This window comes from Sinohyriopsis cumingii, chromosome 7, assembly GCF_028554795.1.
Source record: "Sinohyriopsis cumingii isolate HCF-2022 chromosome 7, ASM2855479v2, whole genome shotgun sequence".
NCBI lineage: Eukaryota > Metazoa > Mollusca > Bivalvia > Unionida > Unionidae > Sinohyriopsis > Sinohyriopsis cumingii.
In genome coordinates, this window is record NC_142967.1 from 123909822 (window position 1) to 123937587 (window position 27766).

Consider the following 27766-nt stretch of genomic DNA (forward strand, 5'->3'; position numbering starts at 1 on the left):
CATGATATGTGGTAAGCACATGTATAAAAATGATTTCAGGACAAGCTAGTCACAATTACTCTAATGAAGATTTCAAATCAAAACCAGGAGAGAGGAAGGACAGATCAACACGAAAGTGCATCTAAACCACCAAAGGGATTTATAGTTGGCGGGCAGGATGTTCTTTCATATACTTTAAAATGCTTTAAGGAAACGGCGGTTGACGACAATGGGAAGATACCCCATAATTTTGTGGTTACAAAGATGTTAAGTTTAACCACCCAGTAAGTATCTAATGCATCTAGCTGTCACACATACACAAACTCATACACGTGCATCTATCTATCTATCTATCTATCTATATATATATATATATATATATATATATATATATATATATATATATATATATATATATATATATGGCGAATAACAATCCTTTCCAGTGCACTGGATCCAGCAAGAGATCACGTGTGTCAAGGATTGATTAAGATAAATGCAATAAACTGACAACGAACAGTGCTAAACTAGTATCTAACTAGCCTAAGCGATTTCGAGTATCAATGAGTCTTCTTCAAAGGCAAATACAAAACATATACAATACAAACAAATAAAACACAAAAACCGTTGTGTTTGCAAAACCTTTCACGGCTTATTCTACAGGAATTAAACCTTTAAATGAATTATGTTTCAACTAGTTTATTTCAACTTGTTGGAGATGCTGGAAAATATTTTATTGACCTAGAAATGGATGAGCCATAACAACATCTATTGTTTTATGTAAATTTATGTAATAATAAATTATATCCTGGATATTTCATTGTCATGGTAATAATTATAGGGTATTAAGCAAATATGTGAGTAATTGCGTTAAGTGTTACATCACTGAAAGTGTGGCCAGTGGAGGAGAAGTTTGCTGCGACCGAGCTTCTGTACAGCTTCTTTGTCATTCAGTCAGATCTACGAAAGTTGATCCTTTTGAGTAACTTTTCAGTTTCTCCTATATACTGATTGCTACAAATCTTAAATGTGATGAGATAAATAACATTCTCTGTTTTGCACGTTTTGTTTGGACCATGTATGTTTAGTCTTTCTCTAGTCACTGTGCTAGAAAATGTCCTGATCTCTATCATATGTTGACAGGTTTTGCACCTTGTATCGCCACAGTGACCAGATTGACTTGGGTGGTCTTGATTTCTGACTGGCGTTAGCTTCTCCATGACTAGGATGTCCTTGAGCTTTTTCTGTCGTGAATTTTATTGAATGATGGAAGTTGTTTGCCTTTGATATGAAATTATCCAGACTTTCTCTTCCATGTTGCCACTTCATTTCTATATAATCGATATAGCGTACCCAATGGTATAGTGTAAGTTCTGTTGCGTGACATATTTTTATAAAATGAACAGCTTTATAAGATTTGCATAACAATGTTTAGAGAGATATATACATGTAGTCACACATATTGAGTACATAGAATCAGGCTGAGATATAAGACTCAATGGCGTTAATTTAAAATATCCAATTCAATTTTGTGCGTTGAGTCGCGGTGGCTAAATGGTTATGACTGGTAGTATGAAAATATGTTAGAACAAAATGAGTAACGGGTTTATAGTAGATTTAATTGCTACAGAGAACAACGGTTATGTCACAAAACAGTCAGATTTCCAAAACTTATTAATTATGGGTGAATCGCTAGAAACAAAATACAAAATGACAATGCATAGAAACACTTAAACATTTGAGCAACGCGGATTGAGCATATCTGAGAAAGATATTTGTCCTTACCAATAATATGATGTGTTTGAAACAATTAAATGACCACCAATAAATTCATTTCCCTAACCCTCTGAGGAACAATAAATTAGCTAAGATAAGTACTACACATTAATGAATTCTTGACCGATTTCAAACTGAATTATCGAGGAGACCTACATGAATACGAAATAAAGAAAGTTACTCTAACGGTACGTAATGTTTCTAAAAGAGTTTCAAAATTTATACATGACCAAATATAATCTATATCGATCATGTTAGCTGGGATCAAGGTAGTATTGTAATTGCTAACATGATTTTTAATGATTAAGTTTAGACTTAGAATATTATTTGGCATAATGCTATATATATATATATATTTATATATATATATATATATATATATATATATATATATATATATATATATATACTGAAGGAAATCATAATTATTACCACAAATAAATAAAACTGATGAATGAGGTTAAGTCAAGGCCAGAACCAAGCGACTGGACAGAATCATTTGGAATGTCCGAAATTTAGAATGGGAATCAACACAACCTTTGCAAATAAGCAAAAATAACATGGGTCGAACAAAATATGTCTGTTAACTGAGGATTGGTGCAAGAATAGATGGTAAAAATATAATCTAAATTGTTTAAATTATTTCCGTCTCAGGGCCTGTTAAGCTAGGTCTTACTGTTTAATCGTTGTTCAATGTTTTGTATGTATCCTGGTCTTATATGAGAATTTGCAACGCTTTAAATAGCATTATATGATATATTCAATCACTGCCTTGCATCTATTTGTTTAGTGGTTGTTATCGTCAGTCTGTTTTTGTAACTAATCAATTATAGAGGATCAGTCCTAGATACCCGATTCGCAGGAGTGGATTTATTGTTTTTGAAAATTTACAGATCACCAAATACTGTACAAGCAGACGAATATGGTGCTATTTTAGATATGATCATTGTCAAAGAAGATTACAGCCAACTCACTGGTGCAGTGACGATAGGACAAACGCTGCTGGTAGTCATCAGCGGGCCCGGTATGTAAAATGTACATTTAAATCCCTTTAGCGCCACTAATCATTAACTACAAGAACTTATGTGACAGATGTTGACCATCGTCCATCCATTAGTAAAGGTGTGTTATTTCTACTCCTCCTATAGCACTGTCTTTGATGGCCAGGACCCTTTGCACACGAATCAATTACAATGTCTGGTTCAAAACTACAATTGTATCGTTCGAATAACCGGTATGCCCACCACAGCTGCCAACTTGAAAATATATATTCAGTAACTATACTTTGATTGCCATGTTTTGGTTAATGCATTGTATGATCGTAGCGGCATTGTATAGAAAATTAAGAAAGAAAATAAATGCAGAAATAAAATACTTTGACAACTTCAGTCTCTTTCAAGAATATACTTGGAATTTGGAGGTATTATAAGTTTTGTTTAACTATACTGCGCTTTTTTTTTCGTTTTGGATTTTCTATGTGTTTGAAATATTATAGCTAGATGAAATCAATAAAAGTAATACTAAATGTAATCCACGTGAAACAAAAATATGACAACACCACCCTTAAAAAAAAAAAGAAGAAAAGAAACAATTTGAGCCTTTGACTTAAAGTTGATGAATATTCAAAGGCATATCGTTATACAAGACATGAGCATATACTAACAGTTTAGTAATTGAGAATGCTCGGTCAGGAAAAACAATCATTTTTATTATTTGTCATTGGTTTATTAGTTTCTTTGCAATACATAAATAAGCAAATTAATGAATGAATACAGCCATAAATCTAAATTCAATCTCCTCTAAGCTGATAGCCTTTCAACTCACGGTTCCAACGGGGCTTAAATTCAACAGTGTAATAAAATTGATTCAGCACCTTCTCTGCCCACGTGATGCAGTAACCCATGGCTACAACCCTCTTAATCTACGATATTTAAAGACATATTGTCAGTTGGGTCAGATGCACCAAAGCTCCATATATATTTGCAGTGTACGATTGACATGATATAGCAATGGAGTTTTTGAAGAATTCTATGAAAATTATATCATTTGTCTTCGCATTTGTAAACCTTCAGTAGTGAAATATATATTTTGATATTGCCAGATAAGTAAATAAAATGTACATGAGGGAGTCAAGAGAACTGCAGGCTACACAAATAAGTGACTTAAATTCATAGAAATAGTGAAATATATTAGTGACAATTCCACAATACTGAGAAAATATGCTTTGCCCATATGAGTAGATAGTTTTACTGATAACTGCCGCATCGAATGACAGCTACTGTTAGATACATGACGTGATGTCACAATAGATCCTTCAATCTTGGGTGATCTACGACATCATATAGAAGAAAACAACGTTCATGTTTGAATCGGACCACCAATTACTGAGTGATTGTACCGGTAATAAAGTTGGGAATCAATGGTACCGTATTTAAGACGTGCAAATCAGGCTTTAGTATCTTTCCTAAAATCTTCAGAGACTTGAATCACTGCTTAAAACTAGTTCAGTCTGTACGTACACGATTTCGATAATATTTACGCATGAAAAGTATATATAGTCCGGCTCACCGATGAAGAAGTGATGAGTACATGAGCTTTATCGGTAATTACATATATTTATCTCGAGAAAATGCCGCAAGGAACATTTTTATTGTTCAGAAAAATGTATTATGTGCTCCGGGCAGAAAGAGCAAGTGTTCTGTACTACTTCGTATCGTGCATAAAACAGTTTTATACTCTCAGATGTTAACGTTGAGGTCTACAATAATGAAATGGAGGTCTAATTCTTCAAGAGAAGATACTTGCCATCAATTACATCCTAGATGCTGAAGACACAACTGCTGATACAAATTTTGGAATGTCTATAATGGTACATTTATCTAGAAATACCTTACAAAATATCTCATTTATTAGTACTTGCCTATAATATGATTTTGCTATAGCGGGAAAGTAATCACCCTGCACATGCAACAAAAATGCATGCATACTAGTGTATTACATAATAGATGAGGAATTATTAATTCAACTTTTCTATCAGAGCTAGCTTTCATAAATGTAAGGAAAACATACATATTCAAATCCTTTTTTTCTAACACGTTCACCGTACAAAAACAAACTTTTTTGAAAGGGATGAAAATGGCTCATTCAACTCGAAATAAAAGGCATTTTCAGCGGCATGTAATTAGACGTGGATATATTCGGAATTTGCGACAAAACATTAGATTTATGAATAACTATGCACTCAAAATTACAAACTCAGTGGTAAAACATATCGTGTAATTTAAATATAGATTGATCGACAATTTCACACCTTTTATGAAGCCTTATCTATCTTCAGTTTGTTTACGGGTTGATCGATATCCATATTGTCATAGGTGCCGCTACATATTATAGAATATAGCTCATTTAATAAATAATACCTTAAAATGTCATTACTTAGGTGGGGCCTCGAGTTGCTGAGTGGTCTAAAGCGCTCTCCGTAATGGATCACTGCCATCTCACCTCTGTCTGCATGGGTTCGAGTCTTGGATTCGGCCAATGTGGGTATGTAAGAAAGCTTACCAGTAGCTTCTCGAGGATCGGTGGTTCTTTTCGGGGATTTCTCGGGTTCTTCTACCACCATTAATACTGGCCGCCATGTATTGCCTATCGTGTGATGAAAAATGGCGTTAAACCCTACAACAACAACAACAACAATATTACTTAGGTGCGACACGGTGGATAGAACTGCCTATGGGGAGGTATGCGTCTCCTTAAGAGATCATAGTGATATGCCAGGAGAGTGATACCCGTATTCTTACTAGCTCTTTATACAAGCGTACATACGACACTAATGCAAGCTAGGTCGATTTGTGGAACGTTGAATTTTCCGATAGAAATAAAATTATCCCGATTACATGTAATACTTACTCAAAACAAAACAATTTTTACAAGTTTACATTGATGTCTACGGAAAGATAATTTATGGCCTGATTATTAGTTGTATATTTGGAATACGAGAACAATGTAACACACAAAACACCTGTCACAAATGTAAAAATGGGATATTTCTCTTGGAAAGGAAATCAGTTTATAATTACAATGGAATATAACTAATTGTAACGATGTCACAAGATAGACCGGGTTGGGGCCATTTTAAAACGAAGACACTAAGAATGGTAATGGAAATCCAATATTTATTTATAAATGTTTTTAAGGTAGAAAATCCAACTTTCGAAATATTGGATATTTAACATAATGATGCATACTATTCAAATAACATAAATAAAACTGTTCCTAACCAGAACGAATTATAACTTAAACGAAAAATTAACTGAGAAGAATTAAACAAAAAAAAAAAAAAAAACCAACAAAGATTTACGACTCCAACAATACGATTCCACTTAAAAATGATGAGACGAGTCATAGTAACAATAAGTTTCACCCAAATAATGATGAAAGATTCATATTGCTAATCACAAGCTTTAACCCAGATAGTGAAGTTTTGCAAAGATCAACACAAGTTCTCGCTGAAATAGTGATAAATCTGTGCAAATTCAATAACGATAATGATTCTTCCAATATAATGATAACCATGTTCAACAAAAACAACAAAAACTTCCGCACACAAGTAACAAAGACGATTTTCGCTCAGAAAGCGATAATGATGTTAGCTCAGATAACAAAAATGATGTTCGCTTAAATTGCGATGATGACAGTATTGATCTTATAGCAATGAGGCTGGTTTGTATGACCGAGTAGTGACAATATGTAACCCAAAGGTGGGAGATAACCTCTGGTGTCCAGATAACTAGCACCTGGTATCTTCAGTCCCACCGCAATCGAATGGTCAAGGAGCCAACATGAATGGCCCGCCCATCCCTGCCTGCCCAGGCATCTCTTGTTTTATGCAGGCCTCTTGGTCCCGGAGCTTGGTTTCCTTGACATGAGATAACCCTAATCTACGAACCAACGTCACCACCGACAGCATCACACTAGGTATGTATCATGTCACAAGAACCACCACTCTACATCCAAACCAGTACTACGGCTAAGAACACAACTCTAACGCATAGATGCAGAGTTGACAAACCAACAGCTCTACAGTGGCCCGACGCACACTTAAAACACGGACAGTCACTGGCTTTTACATCAGCTCAGGGCCGTAGAGATTGATCACGGGCCCTGTGGTAAGAAAAATCCGGGGCTCTCCTAGTTTTTGTTAAAACATTCTTTTATGAAATTTAAAAAATGTATTGTTCGGCCCGGGCCCTCTTACGGGCCTGGGCCCCGAGGATATCCCCGTTACCCCCTCCCCTCTTGTCAGCCCTGCATCAGCTCCATCACATCACATCACAGACACAGCTCAATAATAAAGAGGGACAGTATCGACAGCTCAACAGCCGTCACACTGTCCAACACTGGCAGCATAAACAGCCGGGGTTGACTTTGACAAACACATCATCACTCCTCACAGTCAAAACGATGGCTGCCCCCAAAACAAAACTCGAACAGCGGAAAAATGTAAATCCTAAAGAAGTGTAATGCATGTGACACGATAATGTATAAAATACAATGACATACGTTACGCATGCGCGTACGTTCAGTTATTTACTTCATAGTAATGTATTCCAACAGGACTACTGTAAACAATTATCAGGTTCTTATGCGTATCTGCGCCCGACAGTTACCGTCTTTCAGAACTTTAAGGAACATCCTCTCGTCCCTCAGTACATCAACCATGGATGTGACAGCAACCTTTCTGTCGAGTTATATACTGGTAAACTAGAAAATAGACTAATAAGTCTTACATAGCATTAAGTAGTTCGTTACTATCTACAAATACACAATACATGTTAGAACAGCAAAGAAATCTATTATATCCTATAACATTGATAGGAAAAACAGTTCACATAACTGAATTCTAGAGCTGGATATATGCGCCTTAAACTGGGCGCTTACTAACAAGACTTCTCGTAATGTAACGTTATCATATACCTTGAGCCTATATGTAAGCAGGCTATGTTGCAATGCACGGCCCGTGCGCTCCAGGTATATCGGTTTTCTCATCGCAAGCACTTTGCTTGTGCAGCTTGGATTGAACCGAACTCACTACATCGAAATAATGTATGATAAAATTATTTTAAAAAATCTCGGTCAATGCTGTACGTAGATCTTTTCTCAGATCCATTTAAACAAAAATATACACGTTTCCGTGACAAAAGAAACTGTTTTATACATTTACAAAAAAACAAGAAAACTACGTGATTGATTTGCAGAAACTTAAAGATTTGAGAGTAATTTTTTAACAACTGAAAATATAAATTAATAAATAACTTCTATTGTGTGAACAGATAGATGGATTGAAAAAAGAAGAACAGTAAAAGTATGTACGGATGGAAACAATTTTTCACTAGCCGAATGACTATATCATTGGCTTGGAGAAAAAAATTGAGGGATATAGAATAATTATCGTCCATGTTGCTTGGTTAAAGAGTCCATAATTCGTGTTTATGATCTATTGGCATTTAATCATCTTTTCTTCCTCTGGAACCTTTTGTCGTGCACAAACATGAACGGCGTTTGGGGGTGGCAAGTGGGGCGACCGCCCCAGGCCCCGCTCTTGAGGGGGACCCGTGCTTCAGGCATAAGGTCGTCCTTATGAGTTTGTCAAGCTATATTCTTCGGTTAATTGGAAACGATGATACAGGCCGCACGTAATGCACGCAAAGTTGTGAAGTCAACTTAGTCAACTTCGTAACGGAATTAACAGGTGGCAGCACAGATGCACATAGATGCAGTCAACGGGCAACGGCAGTCCGATAACTTGGATCTCAGTTTTTCAAATGTTCGCAGGGTTGCGCGGGAGCCATTGGGCTAGGCGGGCGATGTCCCGTCTATCTCCAGTATAACAATGAAAAAAAAAAAAAATTCGCCGCGAAATCGCGAACGTTGATCTAGTTTAGACATAATGAATGTTTGCAGTAACATACCAATCGAGATACCGATACTCCGGCCACGCGTGGCCATGGTCGGCCCTAGGCCCCGCGTACTCCAAACGCCGCCTCTGTGCACAAATATTTCTCTTCAGTACCTCTATTGGGCTGAAATGACTTGAATAGATAATGCTTTGCAATTTGATATTACAGAAATAAACTGCTGATGTTGCCACGTGTTATGTTGTATTTATTTTGTGTCCGTTTGCTTTGCAAAACAATACCGAGTAGCAGCTTTGTCAACTGAAAGCCAATTTGCAACGTGTAGATGATTGTCATTTGTGTAAATAAAACTATAAGTAATACAGTTTAAACTTCTTTGTGGATTGAGGACCAAGTGTAAACTTCAGTATCTATCTCAAAAAACTTGTGTTGGCAAGAGTATTAATATAACTAAATGTTGCATCGTAATTTGTGCTCGTCTTATTTACCGTCTGAGTCTACCTTTGTAGTCTATAACTTAGCCCTAAATTAATAACATTTATCGATAAATATTTGGTTTTACCTTTTCTCACAGCGTGTAAAATTTTTCCATCTATGGTTCAAATGAACAAGAGACCAAAACCAGATGTTCCACTTCACTTCGGCTAATAGTGGCATTTATTTATTTATTTCGAGCTATATCAATATCAGCATTATGTGATCTGCTGACTCCCCCTTTTGCATTTGCCAATTCGTGTGAACGTACATGTACCATAAATCTACCAAGTTAAACGGTGCGTGAATGTTTTGGTTTTGGTGAAGTTACCTTTACATTTACGTTACTAAAGCTAGAATTCTCTTATATTATGTCTTCGCTGTCTTCTTTTCATGCGGAGAGGATTTTAAATGTTATCAAACAATGCAAATATATTAATGAAGGCAAATGGATATAACAAATCAACGAACATTAACACAGAGGACTAATACCATACATAATATAGGACGAGAAGATACCACAGGGACATACATTATGTTTAAGTGAGAAAAAAAAAGAAAGACAGTACGTAGAAGATACTTTGTGTTACATTTCTTGAGTTGTATCATAAATGCCTCAACATCACACATCTGATAGTATTAGAAATGAGCATCGTCTTAGTTATCATAATATTACATGTTCATTATTTGACACATGCTATACTAATAGCAGTTGGAAAAAAAACTGGGTAAGACTTGGTATATCGTAGACAACATTAACATTCAAAACAAAATGATATTTTATTAACAAATGGAATTAAAGAGCACTGGAAATGAGTTGTATTATTCCTAATGGCTAACTTTATAATTGGATAGAACAGCCCAATCTAATTCTCATTTGAGACTTTACTGCATACTGTCAACAGTCCTTATTAATTATACTAAATGCAACACAAATGTATCCAAAACATAGCTACTAGTCTACATCTTTTTTAAACCCGAAACATTTATATTTTCAGATTTCTTACTGTTGTCCTTTTGACATCTCTCTCTCGCTATGTATGTATATATATATATATATATATATATATATATATATATATATATATATATATATATATATATGACACCACAATGAAACTTATCACATCTAACAACGGTCAGGAAATTATACTAGTTCTAGCATTATATAGATTGGACATATCTTCGTGATGTCGTTTTTCAAATCCCGTTTATACATATTTTCCGTTTGTATGTTTCGTGCATAATAGGTAAGTTCAATTCGTCTTTGTATTCTGAAGTTCTTAAGTTAGTAGACTATCAGAAACTTTTGAATGCGAACGTTTTTGTGTTGTCTAGTGGCATGAACAGTGAATTTCTCCAATGGTTTGAATACTTTGTTCATTTAAACTGCAAACAAATGTTCGTTGCGTAAAGAAACACACCTTATTAAGTATTTACAAGCATATTCAATGGGTACCACTGGAGGAGAGTTTGAAATGAAAACATGCTTAAAAAATCTTGTAAATGATGATCATGTATTTGGTCAAGTTGATGATGATGATGATGATGATGATAATGATGATGATGATGATGATGATGATTATTATTATTATTAATTTCTAAAATACAAGGATACTACAAAACATTAAGGAGACGATATTTTATATCCTCTAATTTTTTATATTTGAAATAATCTAACACAGCAAAAGCAAAATAAAATTTGAAATAATCTAACACAGCAAAAGCAAAATAAAATGATATTGGAGCAATTGTTCATAACTTATTGTAATAATATTAACACGGTTTTGGTCATCAAGTTTGCAAGATATATGTATACAAGAGCTTCGGCTAAAATATAGATCATGTCCGATGGAAGATACGGTTGTGTTGTTTTAAGAGTTATTCTAAAATAATAGCGACATTCATGTATCTTCTACTTAAAGATAAAACGGATTCGGAGGATATCATTTTATGAAAGAATCATATTGTGATTATTTAACATCGTTCCCAATGTGAATCCGATTCAACCAAAACGAAACAAGATAATTAAATTAATGAAACCAATTCATCGAGGTGTAAGACAAAGGCTCATCTTGACTGTATGAATTATACTAAGCTACGCATAAAATCAAATGTTGTAAGTGAAATTGTTCAACAGACTCTGTATTCTATATATATATATATATATATATATATATATATATATATATATATATATATATATTGCAATAACGGAAACTTTTACTTTTGCAGCAAAGATAATAAAGTTATGATGCAATTTGGTTTGTGCCATTTTAATCATTCAACATCTTCATGCATAAGTATGATAAATCGCTGATATCTTTAATTAATTTCTTTGAAGATTACACTTAGTCCTTGAAATTGTAATGTCAAGACTACCCTTTCAAAACGTAAACAACTTCACTGCTGTCTGGCATTTTAAAAAGCAAATATTGCTGTAAAGAACTAATTTGTCACTGTTTTGGGTCTTGGCCGGACAAAGAGGACGTTATGAAATATGTACTAAAAAATATCTGCATCATAACATTTCTCATTAACACAATCGTTGTCACAATACTATTCATTGTTTTGTCGTGTATTGATATGTGCTATCATGCTACTTGTTCCACTTATTCCCAACCCTTTTATCAGAAATATGTCATAATATGTCAACGGTTTGAATTCAACACCCAGATTTGCCTAGTGCACATCAGTAATAAGCTATATCTAGTTTAATTGCAAACTTTACAAATTCCTTTATCCAGTGTCTCACCATTTGTACGCTGATGACACCCAAAATATACAAATCTAGCCACCCAACTGAAGTTGATGCTACCATCCAAGGTGTAGAGAAGTCCATTTTTGGTGTGAAATCATGTTTGACATGTAACAAGCTGCAGACGAATGATGATTAAACTGAGGCCATTCCGATCACAACACAAAGACTTTCTCATTCACATCTTTTACCTCAAACAATAAATATTAGCCACACCATAATTAAATTCACACAGTCAGTACGAAACCTTGGTGTTACTCTGTCATGAACATAAGCAAGAATCCATATCTTGAGCTGAGACGCATCAGCTCCATTCGCAAATATCTTTCAGTTGATGCCACTAAAATACTTGTGTGTTCATTAGTACTTTCAAGACTTGACTATTGTAACTCAATTATGTCTGGTTCATCTCAATATCTACTCCAAGAAACTTAAAAAATTTCAAAACACAGCTGCTCGGGTCATACCACGATCAGAGCCCACCTCCCCGCTGCTGTATACCCTACACTGGCTATCCATTCGATCCAGAATCAAACACAAAATGTGTTCTCTGTGCTACGATTCACTGACGGACTCCAGTCCAACATACCTATCCGACCTCACTCATGTGTACACACCAGCAAGATACTTACGCTCATCTTCTGACAGTTGTATAGTCATTATTCCCACGAGAAAACGAAGTCATATGGACAACGTTCTTTTGCATACCAGGGCCCAGCAACGTGGAATGAAATGCCCATTGAACTTAGACACAAAGACAAATTGATCCCATTCAAGAATGCTCTTAAAACTCACTTATTTGGACTGTAAGAACAAACTTAAAGACCTAAGTTAAATATTTTCAGCATTTTTTTATGTTTTCTAATTTCACGGTGTTTGTTTTTTGTAATCGTATCGTTGTATATGTTTTTATGTTATAGGTGTTGTCTAATGTTGTAAAGTGCTTAGAGCCTCTAACGATTAGGCGCTATACAAAGTATTCATTATTATTATTAGTGTTATTTTTATTAATTGTTTCATAATATTACGGTATCATATATGGCACAGGTCATTTAAATCTCAAAATGTTTCAAGCTTTAAATGTTCTATAAACTTTTGAACACTGATATATATCATCTGATATGTCAGAATCATTCACTTTTGTGTAAAGATTTTATATTGATGCCATAGCTGGAATATATCGATGGTATTAAACCATTGAATGCCGTCCATATATTCGTACGGGTAAATATATGTTTTTAAAATATGTTTTAATTTCAAGTCTTTCAAATGTTTCATTGTTCTATTCACATTATTTATGTAATATTTTGATGTTATATAGAAAGTTACATTAATCTAACATTATTTATCGGCATAAGTTTTTAATTATATATTCCTTTCCTTCTTTCATGAACTAATAAACAATGAATTCCTTCCTTCATATAAGATATACCTAATCGTTCTGGTTTAAATGCTTGCCTCTTCAGCTGGCTCATTTTGTAATATCTTCAAAAATAAGTGACGAGTTAGAAATGACCAGTAGCCTGTGTTCTGGATCTGTTTAATTTAAAATACCATCCTTATAAATACACAATAAAATTGATGTCTCGATCTGTATATGCAGCCATTTTATTTTGTAACAGATATATCATAGATTTATAAACCATGTTCATTTGTGAATATCATATGTTATTATAGTTTCTCTGTAAGCTAATGGCTTCTCGATTGGTTTAAAATGGAACTATGACCATAATGGCATGAGCTTTGCTGCTGTTATTCTCAGGGATATAGCAAATTGTAGGCACAATTTCGAGCCTATTGTACAAGTGTACCCACGGTATAGGTTTTTCTGGCACAATGAATTTTCTAAACTTACTATAAATAACTTACAGAACATTTAGCTGATATTAATTGTTGTTAAATGCTACAACTGAACAGTCTTCTAGATTCATTTATATCGAAGTATCCACATTATAACGCATACTTTTGTATTCTGATATTGTTTCTGGTGTATAGAAAACAAAGTTAAGCATATATTACACAATTATGCTAACAACATTATTGAAGGTGTATCTGTGATGATATTACTCTTGGAGAAAAGTTTCCTTCTGAGGTATTGATACATTTCATATTTATATTAATATGATTTATTTACAAATATATGTTTACATGTATTTCTTTCTTTTCTATCAATATAACATTTCTCACCTATATGACACAAGTTTATAGATGTATGAGACTCACGTTTTAATGCTCTTTGTTTTACTAGAAACGTTTTAAATAAGTATTGTATCGGTCACAATTGCATTTTGGTGGTGTCTGTGAATTCTGTGTATATTGAAAACGACTTTCACATTATAAGAAGAAAATTAATATACCTATATTTCTGTAATACAGGGTTTGATATCGAAATCACTTCAGGAAAAACTTTGCATATACTTCATCTAAACGGCTGACAAGTATTTGCATACCTAAGTGCAATGCTTAATATTCTGGTCGTAGAGACATCTGCCATCAACATTAGCTTACTTTATTTACAGTTAGTGTTTGAAGTAATGCAAATAATAATCCTTATACAGCTTGCGTTTCCCTTATGTTGATAAGGTTATGTGGACAAGCTCAGTCATACTAAAATTTTTACCCAACTCTCCTGGCTTGAGTCTCTTCATACGTTTACTTGCTAAGTCTAGATGAGCTTTTAAAGAACAAAACTGTCAAATTGTTTAGTTAGATGATCTTCTTAAAATAGTGTACAATTTCATTAAAAATTTAATGCATATCTTCGTTGTTGCAAATGTAAAATTTGTGTTTGTTTAAAGTTTTTCGAAGGTAATATCTTCGTCTTTAGTTAACATTTTCTTAATTTCCTCACGTTTGAAGGCATATTTATTTATTTATTATTTATTGATTCTGTAACATTTACATTGCTGATTGCTGCACAATAATCGTTTATATACATGTTTATTGAGATGTTTCAAAATGGTGCTCAGACATTTTAGACTGAAGCGTTTAATGAAACCTAAGCAGAATATTGCATAGAGTCAATATCCGAACAATAAAGGGATGGCAGAATGGAGAGGTGAGGTGGGGTAGAGGAAAAACAAGTAAGTCATGGACCTAAATGCACCTGATGAAAGGAAATAAGTGCCTTGTAGATTTCATAAGCTGACAACAAGAACGATCTGTGTCAAATGTGCTGTACGATTTCCACCATAACATTATATAACGTAACTCGCAATATATTAGTGTTCAGTTAGAATGGACTAAATTAGATCTAATTTAAATTGAGGCCGCCCCTCTTGTATACGGAACAATAACAAATAAATGACAACTATACATTTTTACTATTAAATTAGCCTATATTATATTGCGAGTATTTTTATTCCCTCTAGTTGTTATGTTGGAGAGCCTTACGTTTCTTTGCAATAAAGTTATCCGCTCCAAAACGATCCACAAATAAAATATAATATTCAAACGTTATCCAAATCTAACCGCATTTAAAATAAATGTATTGCCACAAACTAGGGATCTTACAAAAACTAGTAATTAAATAAGATTTTTATAAGAAGTTATATTTTAAGCTCAAGTGGAAATAAACGAGAACTCAGTAAGCATATTGCTTGTATTTGCTTTGAGGTCGTTGTTTTCTCTTTATTTACCTGGACATTAATACACAATACACGATCAGTGAAGAATTCCAAAATGCGGTAATACCATAAAATGTTTCTCTATTGAAGCTGAACACGAAACAGTTACGACAAAAATGTATATTTTCCCTAACTTCACATTGTTTAGCTGTATCAATATACAATTTAAATCCTTAGATGGGTGTTTTATGACCCATTCTACCAAACCAGACTGGATCACGTCATGCACAAAAGGTGTCCTATTTTCTTGACTAATAAACACGTATATATGAGAATACCACAATATGTTTCTCCTATATCAGGAACGTTTCGAAACTAACGCATACATCCCGTATACGATAGAGTACTACGACTGAACCTGCTAAATGGCTAATTACTATGTTTAACAAGTGTCCTACCAACACCAATCCTATGTGCTAAAAGTGAATAATCATTACAGTATGTCAAATCTATACACGGATACGTAAATACAAAAAGAACACACTTTTTAGATTTGCTAAATTAAAAACTATTTTAATTATTGTTATCTTTTGCAAGGCGATGCTCGCAACTTGAAAGGAGCTTTCCCGGAGGGTCTTTTAATGTTGTTGTTGTTGTACGGTTTAACGCCATTTTTCAGCACACGATAAGATATACATGGCGGCCATTATTAATGGTGGAGGAAGAACCCGGGAAAACCCCCGGAAAGAACCATCGACCCACGAGAAGCTACTGACAAGCTTTCTCACATAGCCACATTGGCTGAATCCGGGTCTTTTAATGCACATCCACTATAAGCAATCGTCTTGCAGGTGTAGGTGTTCTTTTTATCTCATTTTGTATTTCACTTTGTATTCTAGGGAAAAAAATTATTTGTTAAATTGTACAAAGCTTGATGTCTTTCCTCTTTTCTGTTATTTATTTTAAAAGCATACACTTGTAACAATATTAGGATGACAATCAACCATCATGACCATAAAGCATTTTGTTTTATAAAAATGTAATTAATACATGCTACTGTGTACCAACTGTAAATTTATCGTCGAGAAATTATGCAGTTTTCAACCACATGAAAACATTTTGCTCATAAGATTATCACAACCAAAACAATTAAAAAAAATAGGACACTCCCTTTGATGTTTGGGATGCCTTCATTTTATAACCATCATGTACTTAAGATAGTGTTCAGAGGTTAAAGGTTACAAATGTCAGCTGCAACAAGAGTAATAGGTGTATGATAACTCTAGTAGTTGTAGAACAAGCAGTTGCGTATACAGTTTATAAACGGGTCTGATATGTGTTTTGTGGAGATGACGTTGATATATATATATATATATATATATATATATATATATATATATATATATATATATATATACACACACAAATATACACATATTCTATCAAATTTATGTACATGAATGGTGACAAAGACTCAATGCATGCGTGCACATATAAGTAAGTTTGAAAAATATATGTTTGTTATGAGTAATGAAGGAATATAAGTTAGTATTGAATAAATATTTCAATTGATTGAAATATTGTAATTGTAGATTTGATCCGTTATATGAGGGAACCAGATATGTCTTGAATAAACTTCCATGCGTTATGTATAATTTTAGCTGGTCCATGGTATCGTCTACAAGAATGCAGTGCATACGAAAGAACTCGAGACGACCAAACCGCTATAAAACTTGTTAAAAATAGGTATGAATTTCAATATTTTTAAAATTCACTGTAACGAGTGAGAAATATTAAACGCACCTGTTGTTAATACTGTTGTGAAAGTTGTGGATCTGTACTACTTACAATTACTAAATAGTTAAAGGCTAATTCAGGATATACAAATGTTAGCAAACCTGTCTCCTTTGGATTCAGAATCCAATACTTGTTTCATTTGAATCACCTCGTGTGGCTCAAATACAAAATACAATATTGTATTCTTCTGTTACATCTACCGAGTAGCATTATTGCAATATGATTCAAAGACAGGATATTAAAGTAAATGATATTCAATAAGCATACTGTTCTGCGTGGATGACTCATAAGACCATACCAGTTAATACATACAGTGTATTGAAACACCAAAAATCATACAAAGTACTGTCGATCGGAGTGGCCTTCATTTATTCATAATTTTTATAGCATTGAAACATTTAAAGAAATTGAAATACCAGCATTCGCAACGAATCAACAATTCTAAATTACTCTTACGTCTATAGAACACTCGTATATTTCCTTTTTAACAAAACAAACCTTTCACCAGAATCAAAGGACCGAATGCTAATCTCGTTATTATGCAATTCACACTACCACAAAGTAGTTGTGCAAAGCTGATTTAATATATATATATATATATATATATATATATATATATATATATATCCTGCTTGTCTCAGACTGCATATCCCCTAAATAAATCAAGGAAATATCGACAAATAGCCCTGCCTGAAGAAAAATTTACAATCATGGCATATCGTGAAGAAAAGAAAAGTAAGCCCAATCTAACTGTTCAAAAGGTTTTTCCTATTAACTTCTTGCTTTATTTTAAAATATCTATAACTACTATCAGTAAATAAAACAGAACAGAAAAATGGAAAATTAGAACACGTGTTCATGAAGTGAAGGAATAAAGGTAGTATGTTTATCATTGTATACTCGTGCACTAAACAATTTAGGATTATTTTAATGATAGTTTTGAGCATGTATATTCCATTAGTTTAATAGGGACGAACATATATCGTGAAATCGTAATAGTCTTTGTAATGTTTGACATATTGCTGTGAATGTGTGTGTGTGTGTGTGTGTGTGTGAGAGAGAGAGAGAGAGAGAGAGAGAGAGAGAGTCGCAGATACGGATCAATATTCATATGATCAGTCAAATGATGTATTGAACAGTATGCCGAGTGAAAGCGAAAATTCTCTGCACAATTTGCTTTCTGTATGTGTAATGAAAATAATTATTCATTCCTCTCCTTGTTAGTAAGGCGGTAGATGAAATGACAAAGGCACTGATGACAGACTTTACAGCAGTAAATACTACGTCCACCAATTGGCATGCGAACGGCGACAAGGTGTACATACGATCCACTCTTCATGCGTTTCGCTTTAGAGATAGCAACAGTGTAACTATTGAGTGTGCCATTGAGGTTTGCAAAAGTCAAACCAGTGACCAAATGAATTGTACCACCGAAAATAGCTTCGTAAGTTTGTAGATTTAGTAATACGTCGCAATGTTATATTTCCGCTAGGTTTCTAAACTAATGACAATGAGTGGCTCTGCAGAAGAAAGCATAATTCGTTGTAAACGATAAACGTTCGGTATTTATAAAAAAAATAAAAATATAAATAAGATGAATTTATTCATTCATAGTTATACTTTAGTCTTATGTATATAAGAATTCAGTGATTTACAATAAAAATAAAAACAGATAATGTGTGCTTTTTAAATGTTTGCTTTGCTCTAATTTGCGAAGAACGATATCTCCAATATTATTTCGTATTATGACCATATAAAGTATTAATATTCAATTTGATTATAATTTTAGCGCGTAATATTTCGTTCAGAACTCAGTCAGATCAGTAAGCTTATAAACAGAAAAAATATTGAAAATGTGATGTTTCAAAATTATACTGTTTGTGTTATACTAAATGTCTCATTAAATTTTCAGATAAAGGCTTACAATGAGACAAATTATAAAAACGCAAACATCTTGGAGTTCTTACGAGCCAAAAATGGAAGTTTAAGGACAATTAGCAAACTTTAATATATAATACAATATTGTTTGTTGAATCTAGTATACAGCTTGACCGACAAAGTAACTACCAAAGGAAACAGAAACAATCTGTCCGTACTATAAGAATAATAATGTTGTGTACATCCGAGAAAGGAAGAGAATATCATTGGAAGTTCACACATAATATTTGTTTTAAGACGGATATTAAAATGTAAACACGTGTTCCTTTAATAAATGAGCAATGCAAAACAGGAGGAAAAGCGTTTATAGTTCATTTGAAGTAGAGTGGATTTATCTGTTTGGGTTCGCTGTTACTCTGTTTGGTTATGGCCTCTATTTTCCATGTTGCTTATTTTAGCAAGCAAGCTGCAACCCATAAATTATTAGCATTAATAGTCCACGAAAGTGAAAGGGGTCAAACAAGTAGCCAGATTCATTCAAGATAAACGTAGTGATGCAGAGCTGTAACCAAGAGAACGCACAGGACAATTGTTGTATAATGCAATCATGTCTTCACATTATGCCCGATGCTACACATATACACGTATTGGCAATCCAGCGCTTGTTCAAGCACGTAATTGTAAAACTACGATCACAAGAACGTGTGTTTTATATGGAGCAAATAAGTTGATATTTATCGGGACTTCAAGTTCCAGAGCTCCCGTGTCTATAAAGGAAAAGCCGTGAGTGTGCAGGTATGAAATGTTGACAAAACTTACTTTAGTATATCGGTATATATCTATTGGACGTTTCGAGACGGTATGATATGTACCTTGTGCACGAATTCAGCGAGCGAAGACAGTCCACACATATATGCCATGTCGGAAATTCTTTTGCATAACCACGCGTGTAACACTTTTGGCTTTCGTAAAGTTTTCTCTAGATCCAACCTCAATCTACTACAATTTCGGTTGAAGTCCCAGATATTATTCTGTTGGCGTACATAAGACTTCGTCTTTGAAGTTGCAAACAACCTTTTTGTTGGCGTTGCTGAACGAGGTATGTTCCTTTGGAAAAACGCTGTCATCAAATTTGTTCGCGAGAGTACTCGATCCTATATCCGCATACACGTCGTCAATGGTGATATGCATCAGAAGCAAGCCAGTGTCGGCATAAAGCATCTTGACATGCATCCGGGCAAGCGATTTGATCTTCTCGTAATAAAGCTCATACATGAGCAACTTCAAGAAGTCCAATACAGGTGATCCAACATATGGTATTTTTGTCAGCTTCGGTTTCAGGTTTTTACTTCGGTTTCAAGTTTTTACTGTGAACGAAAAACAAGCCCACAGTTGAAGATCTTCTGAGGTTCGAATGCTTGTCTAGTGGTCAGAGGAGAGCCTTCGAAGCTTATTTTGTTCACTATATTGTTCATTAGTTTAAATAAATCTTTCTCTAACCCATTTGTGGTCATTGTTCTTAGATACGTGTTCATCTGTATGTACGGGGCCATCCAAACTTGTTGATGAAATCGAGGAACTTGATGGATCTTGGTTACATGCATTCCCAGTCGCAAGTATGACTCCAGATTTCACATGTAGTACATATTTGTGGTTGTTCCTAAGACCTAAGGCAAGTTTGGTACATTCAGTAAATGTGTGTCCTGATTCATTCACGATTGCACACTGATACGAAAATAACCACCCACAAGTCACCAAAAACGCTTTTGGCATTAACGGACAATCGTTGAGTGCACTGTGTAAATCTTCCGGATTGTCTATATCAACTTCAAAGAAGTATGCCTATTCAGTATTGCTGTTGTAATCGTTTCTGTGTTTTTGTATGCCAATACACGGTACATAAATCCACTGAAACTCATGGACAGTGGGGTCACGCCCATCTATGTTTGGCTTCTTTGCAAATCTCGTATATGTGGTTCGCCATATAAATGCTTTTACGAAGTGAAAGCTGGAAAACACGTTTTCGTCAATATAGTGACTAAATCCAACTCGGCTTTAGTTTTTGACGTAAACGTATCCCAAAACGTTTCAGATGATGTGAAGTAACGCGAGGGTTCTAAATTGTAAACCTGCCTGGCAGAGTCGCACAATTTTTTAAAAACTTGAGCAAGCAACAGCACATCGTTGTCCAGATACACATAGTGATAGCCACGTACGATGTTTACATTTGAATTCAGACCAAACATGTGTTTGCGTGCATGTAGTCGTTGGCTGAAGCACCATGAATGAAAAATTAGAGAGGAACTTACAATGTAATGAAGTGAATCCAAATTATTCCTTAGAAAATGTCTTTGAAAGTCCTAAACGAATGAAAAGTTCCGTATAAATTTCAATAGCGGCAATGTACTGGTCCTACAAAAAATGTGACGTTGTCAAGATGGCACTGTCCATAATTCATTCGAACAATTTATAACAGTTCCAGACTAAAATCATGCTACAAATAATTAGCACTTTTTCTTCCCACGAACAGTCCAAACAAATGTTTTTCCTCTCGAAAACGTTCCAAGTACAATACAAAACACATCTGCAGATTTACAAACATGAACACAATGACTCAAAAACTCGGAATGAATCTGAATGCTTACTTTGCTCCTTATATACACTGTATATCTCAATAGACCATATGTGACAGAATACACTATTAATCTTGATGAAATCGGCATATTCACATGACATCGATCAACCAAAGGAAAAGAACAGAATTATTCTCAAAATTTCCGTATCTCCTCAGGCACTGAAAATCTATTCCATAAGCACCATTTTAAGTCTTATTATTACGACTACTATTGCTAACTTTTAACAGGTACGTGAGCATCTATTTATTTGCGTTTTTAACAGAGCCAAGTCTCATATAATTTATAACAAAAGATGTTCTTTACCATTTACAATCATGAATAAAAACTACAAAAATTAAATAAAATAATGTACCATGAGTTACAGAGAATATAGATATAAATTACACTATTTATACATGTAAGATTTATCTAACTGGTATTCACATACGTTCTCCAGCTGGTTGAAATAGATAAATTTGATCAGGATAATCGTCGTCGCTCTTTTATCTCCTCCTCTGGATCATATTGCACACTAATAGTTAGACAAGGTGGATAGATTTCACAGAGTCCATTTAGTGATTTTAGTGTAGTTCGAAATTTTAAATCAGGCTTTGTCAAATCAACAAGATTTTTCTTTTTGGAATCATCATAGAATTCATTCGCAAACAAAGTAGCTCAAATGACTCATCAAGACAAAGGATTACATCAACTCCAGTTCGACCGCACTTTATTCATTTATATCCAATAACATCAAATGTCTCGAAGTCTTTGTATATTTGCTCAATAGCGTTTGCCTCATTGTTTTTAGTAGTAGTGAATTTAAGATTGGTGAGTCCAGATTCCATTGTTTTATTTTAATGCAAAAATCCTTTGTGTAAAGTATTGGCTTTTGGATATATTTATTCTGCTAGAATATTCGCTCATAACATCAAAAGATTGATTTGCATTTTTTGCCTCGCTCGCTGGAGATGTAGATGGTTTAATCAACACCAAGGACTTCATTGTTCTTGCACAATATCATATATTTTTGTATCTTTTTATGCTCATAAGTTTTGCTAAGCATGTATCATTATTGTTCTAAAATTACTCGTAAATTAATCAATGTATCAGTGTGATTCGGATAGGTGGTTTTAAACAAACACATCTTGAGATCATTCTTTGATAAATCTGTATGATGTATTGAAAGGAGGCCGTTATTTACGTTTTGGTGCATCATTCCTTACATGCCAGTCATCTGGTACTTTAAACTTAACATTAGCGCCCGCCTTAAACCCCTTTAAAACATTACTAAAATATTCTGTGGCAGTACACTTTCCTGCCATACTCTGTAGTGCTCGCACTTCAGTAAAAAAATCAATAACCTGATTTATATTGTTTCTTTATCATAGTTGCGAACAAACACAAAACGCGGATTATTATAATAATCTCAAAGACTTATCTACTGTCGTAGTAGGTTTTACCGGTTACTGTTTTGCATCACTGCGTACTTTTGTATTACTCTGATTGCTTCATTGGGAACCTTCAATTTCGTTGATTAGTAATGATTATAATCTACGAGTTGCACAAAGTATGTCTTGCTTGCCAAATTGAGTAAAAGTCATGGGAGATATAGACCGTGTGCCTGGCCCTGGAAAGGAACGAAAATCCAATGCAGACAAATTTACTCTTCTTGTGAAAACAAATATTGTTAAATTTTGGTTTAGAGTGAAGGAAAAGAAACATGTATGTAAATGTAATATATGAGCTAGTAATATGTGATACGAGAAAATTACAAATACGTGTCGTTGATTAAATTATGTGAAAGTTATATATGAGTATACACGGTATACACGCTCGTTCAGTAAAGAATAATATGACATTTATTATAAACTTTGGAATAGCGATAAAAACTCTTAGAGAATGGATATAACCTATGAACTTTTAAAACATACTTGAAGTTTGAGGATTATTTACTTCGCATGCGATCTAAGAGTCACGTCTTCTTTATAATTTAAAAAACATCATTTACTAATAGAGACAAGAAGATGTAGATGCCATCCTAGAGAGGAGCGATTTTGTGGTGTATGTATTGGAAATGACATAAGTGATAAGTATCACCACATATTTAATTGTCTTTACTTATAATGATAGTTGAGAAAAAAACATGGCTATAGTAAGTCACAAATTTTAAATTTGAATTTTGTTTTAAATCCCAGATGAAACGAACTCATGACTCTATGCCATTTATATGGGTTATTATGATACAGTTCAATTATATAGCATATATCTATCTTTCATTTCTGTGGCTCTAAATTTTTTATAACTTGCCAGCTGTAAAATACGATTAGTTTAATCTTGTTACAATCATGTTCATCTAACACTGATAGGCTCATTTGTATTCCTCATCTGTTATAATGTGATCTGAGTGAAATAAAGATTGCAACTTGTGTCTTGTATCCACTGTGTGTGCTGTATTTTCTGTTCAAGCAGAGGTCCCAACCAGCTGCTAGTGGTAGAAGAAGACGAGAAACTGGCAACTCGGTGCATGTTTTGAAATCAACGATGTTAGTAAATGATCATCTGGATAACAACAGAGTTGATCAGAAAAGCAGTGGAGACAGACATGGTATATATATATATATATATATATATATATATATATATATATATATATATATATATATATATATATATATATATATATGTATATATATATATATATATATATATATATATATATATATATATATATATATATATATATATATATATCGAGATCGAGAGAGAGAGAGAGACAGACAGACAGACATAGACAGAATTATAAATATACACCAGACAGAACGTAAAGTGATATCCCTAGATACTACTGATTGATTGATTGATTGATTTTATTTTTCACCCGCATCAGCACTGTTTTAGGCTATTTAGCGCCATACAAAATGTTATATGTATAATCTTTTAATAATTACAAAATGTCTCATATCGACCAGCGATATATAAAAACAAATAGTTGAAATTGTAACGGTAAGATGGTAGCGGTGCAAAATAAAGCTTCCCGATCAACGGGAGATGTAAATATTCTATGTCAATGAAAAAAGATGAAAAGGTATTAAAATGGGACGGTATATATATTGCATAAAACTGCACAAGGTGATAGCATAAAAGTCAGAGTTTAGAGTAAATATTTACGGCTTTCAGGAACTCTATGATACGAGTGATGTGTATAGTATCAACAAGTTCTTTCATGTCATGCACAATGTAATAACGATCGCGAGTAGGTTGCAGGTCAAAGCACTCTATCATAAAGTGCTTGACAGTGAATGGTTCATTGCAATTAACGCACTCTGGTGGGTCTTCACATTTTAGTATGTGGGATTGGGTGATACAAGTATGACAAATTTGGATTCTTGCAATGACTACCTCCTACCTACGCATGGTTCTGTAGGAAGGAGTCCATTCTCCTAGAGTTGGCTTGATTGCATGCAGTTTGTTATTCAATGCATCATTCCATGATGCCTGGTACCTCTGACGTGAGGACTTTCTGACACTAGGTTTAAAATCAGTATATGGTATTTTAAAACCAGATGATTCTTGAGTAAGGGCCATTTTAGCAGCGCGATCTGCTTTTTCGTTACCTTTAATACCGATATGGCAAGGTAACCAACAGTATATTATACTGCGGGAGACACCCATCTCGGTATTTTTGACGAGTATGTTTTTCAATAATGGATTATCCAGTTTTCTATTGTGTAGTGGTTGAAGCACTGATAATGAGTCGGAAAAGATGATGCTGTTTAAAATACGTTTTTTCTATATGTTGCAGAGCAAGGTGTATTGCTCTGATTTCGGCTGAAAAAATTGATGTTCCATTTGGTAAGCGAACGTGCGTTGTGTGATTTCCACAAACAAAGGCTGCAGCAGCCTTTTCCTCATCCTTTGATCCATTAGTGTAAATCCGTGTGTAGATTTTAAATTCGCTGAAGAGTTCTTGCTAACAGGTGTGGAAGACGGAAGGGTTTGTCTCAGACTTTTTTCCATCATATAGCATAAAAAGTACCTTTGGTTGTTTAAGTAGCAAGGGTGGTGTTTCGGAGATGGACGTTTTCTGAATTTTAGAAAGATCAATTTTTGTACTGTCAAGGCTGGATGATATTCTAATGCCAAAGGAAGGTATGGCGTTTGCTTTATTTTCGTATAAGGTTTAGTATTTGGATTGAAAAACAGCCGAAAAAGCAGGATTCAGAGGGTTTGATTTTAATTTGAGAGCATACTGTGCAGAAAGCATTTCTCTACGATGCGATAACGATTCTTCGTTCGCTTCAGCTAGAAGGCTTTCACAAGGGGATGTTTTAAAAGCTCCCAGATACAGTCTTATTCCCTGATGATGAATTGGATCAAGCACTTTAAGATATGATTTTCTGGCTGAACCATACACAACGCAACCATAGTCCAGTATGGAGCGAATAAACGTTGTATATAAATTCAGGATGACTTATCTATCAGCACCGCAGTCAGTGTGCGCTACTACTTTAAGTAGGTTAAGTGCATTTAAGCATTTAGCTTTCAAGTTCTTTAGGTGTGGAATAAAAGTCAGTTTTCTGTCAAAGAGTATACCTAAAAATATTGTTTCCTTAACAACTGGAATAGGTTTTCCGTTCAGCGTGAATTTAGGTTCATCATCATGTCTTCGTATTTGACAAAAAAGCATGCATACCGTTTTTGATTTCGAGAATTTGAAGCCGTTCGTACTTGCCCAATTTTGTATCTTGTTTATATTTTGCTGTAGTTGTCTTTCAATTGTATGCATGTGCCTTGATCTATAACATATGACAAAATCATCAACATATAGCGAGCAATCCACACCAGGAGTCAAACACTTGGTGATGTTATTAATTTTGACATTGAAAAGTGTCACTGATAAAATACTGATCTGGAGCACACCCATCTCTTGCTCGTGGAGATCTAAGAGAGTAGAGCCTACTCATACCTTGAATTCTCTGTCTGAGAGAAAGTTGGATATGAAAGAGGGCAGACGGCCTTTTAGACCTAGATCGTGCAGGTCATTTAGTGTCCTGTACTTCCATGTCGTGTCATAGGCCTTTTCTAAATCAAAGAAAACCGCTACTAAGTGTTATTTCTTGATAAATGCGTCGCGAAAGAAGGTTTCTAGTCTAACCAGATGATCGTTGGTGCTCCGGCCATATCGAAAGCCACTTTGGAAAGGAGATATTAAATTGTTAGTTTCCAAGTACTAGACAAGCCGATAATTGATCATTCGTTCCATTGTGTTGGACACACAGCTTGTGAGTGCAATTGATCGATATCTGTTATGATCTTCGCTATCTTTACTTGCTTTGGGAACTAGTATTACTGTTGCCACTTTCCAAAGTTTTGGTAAATTACCAGTAATCCATAAATCATTGAAAATTTCCAGAAGAGCTGGAGGTGTTTCAAAAACTGGCAATGTATTTCGTCAGGTCCAGCGGATTCATCGTGGGCTTTATTCAGAGATCCCATCAGCTCAAACAGTGTAAACGGTTGACTATAATTTTCTGAGTTTTGCAATGTGAATTTCAACCGTGTCTTTTGTTTGTGAGTTTTTAATCTTCTGAAGGCTTCTGAATAATTAGAGGATGATGAATTTTTTGGAGAAGCTATCAGCAAATATATTAACTATGTCATGTTTGGAATTGATATTCTTGTTGTTTAGTTTGAGATGTCGAAACGAATTGTATTTTCCCCTTCCATGGATTTTGCTGATCGTGTCCCAAACTTTCTTTATAGAGGAACGAGAATTTAGAGTTGAAACATATTTTTTCCATGATGCTCTTTTACTTTCTTTAATCGTGCGTCGGACTTTGGCCCGGCAATACGGTACTTAGTCAAGTATTCGGGCGTTGGACGAGTATTAAAATTTTTCAGTCCTTCTCGGCGTTATCTAATGACCTCTTTACATTCTTTTGTGAACCGTGGTTTTGAGGGTTTTTTACTGTTTGGTGAGGACTTGGGAATGGATTCTTCTGCAAT

At 34.3% G+C, this 27766-nt stretch overlaps 1 protein-coding gene across 1 annotated transcript in view; it reads left to right on the plus strand.

The window, feature by feature from the left end:
• LOC149796061 (uncharacterized) overlaps nt 1–27766 on the plus strand; it is a 98672-nt gene that overhangs the window by 65681 nt on the left and 5225 nt on the right. The window contains exons 5-9 of the mRNA XM_089964169.1: nt 40–263; nt 2649–2779; nt 17132–17216; nt 18492–18711; nt 24230–24365. Coding sequence (XP_089820295.1) covers nt 40–263; nt 2649–2779; nt 17132–17216; nt 18492–18711; nt 24230–24365 — 796 coding nt within the window. The remainder of the gene's footprint in view (nt 1–39; nt 264–2648; nt 2780–17131; nt 17217–18491; nt 18712–24229; nt 24366–27766) is intronic.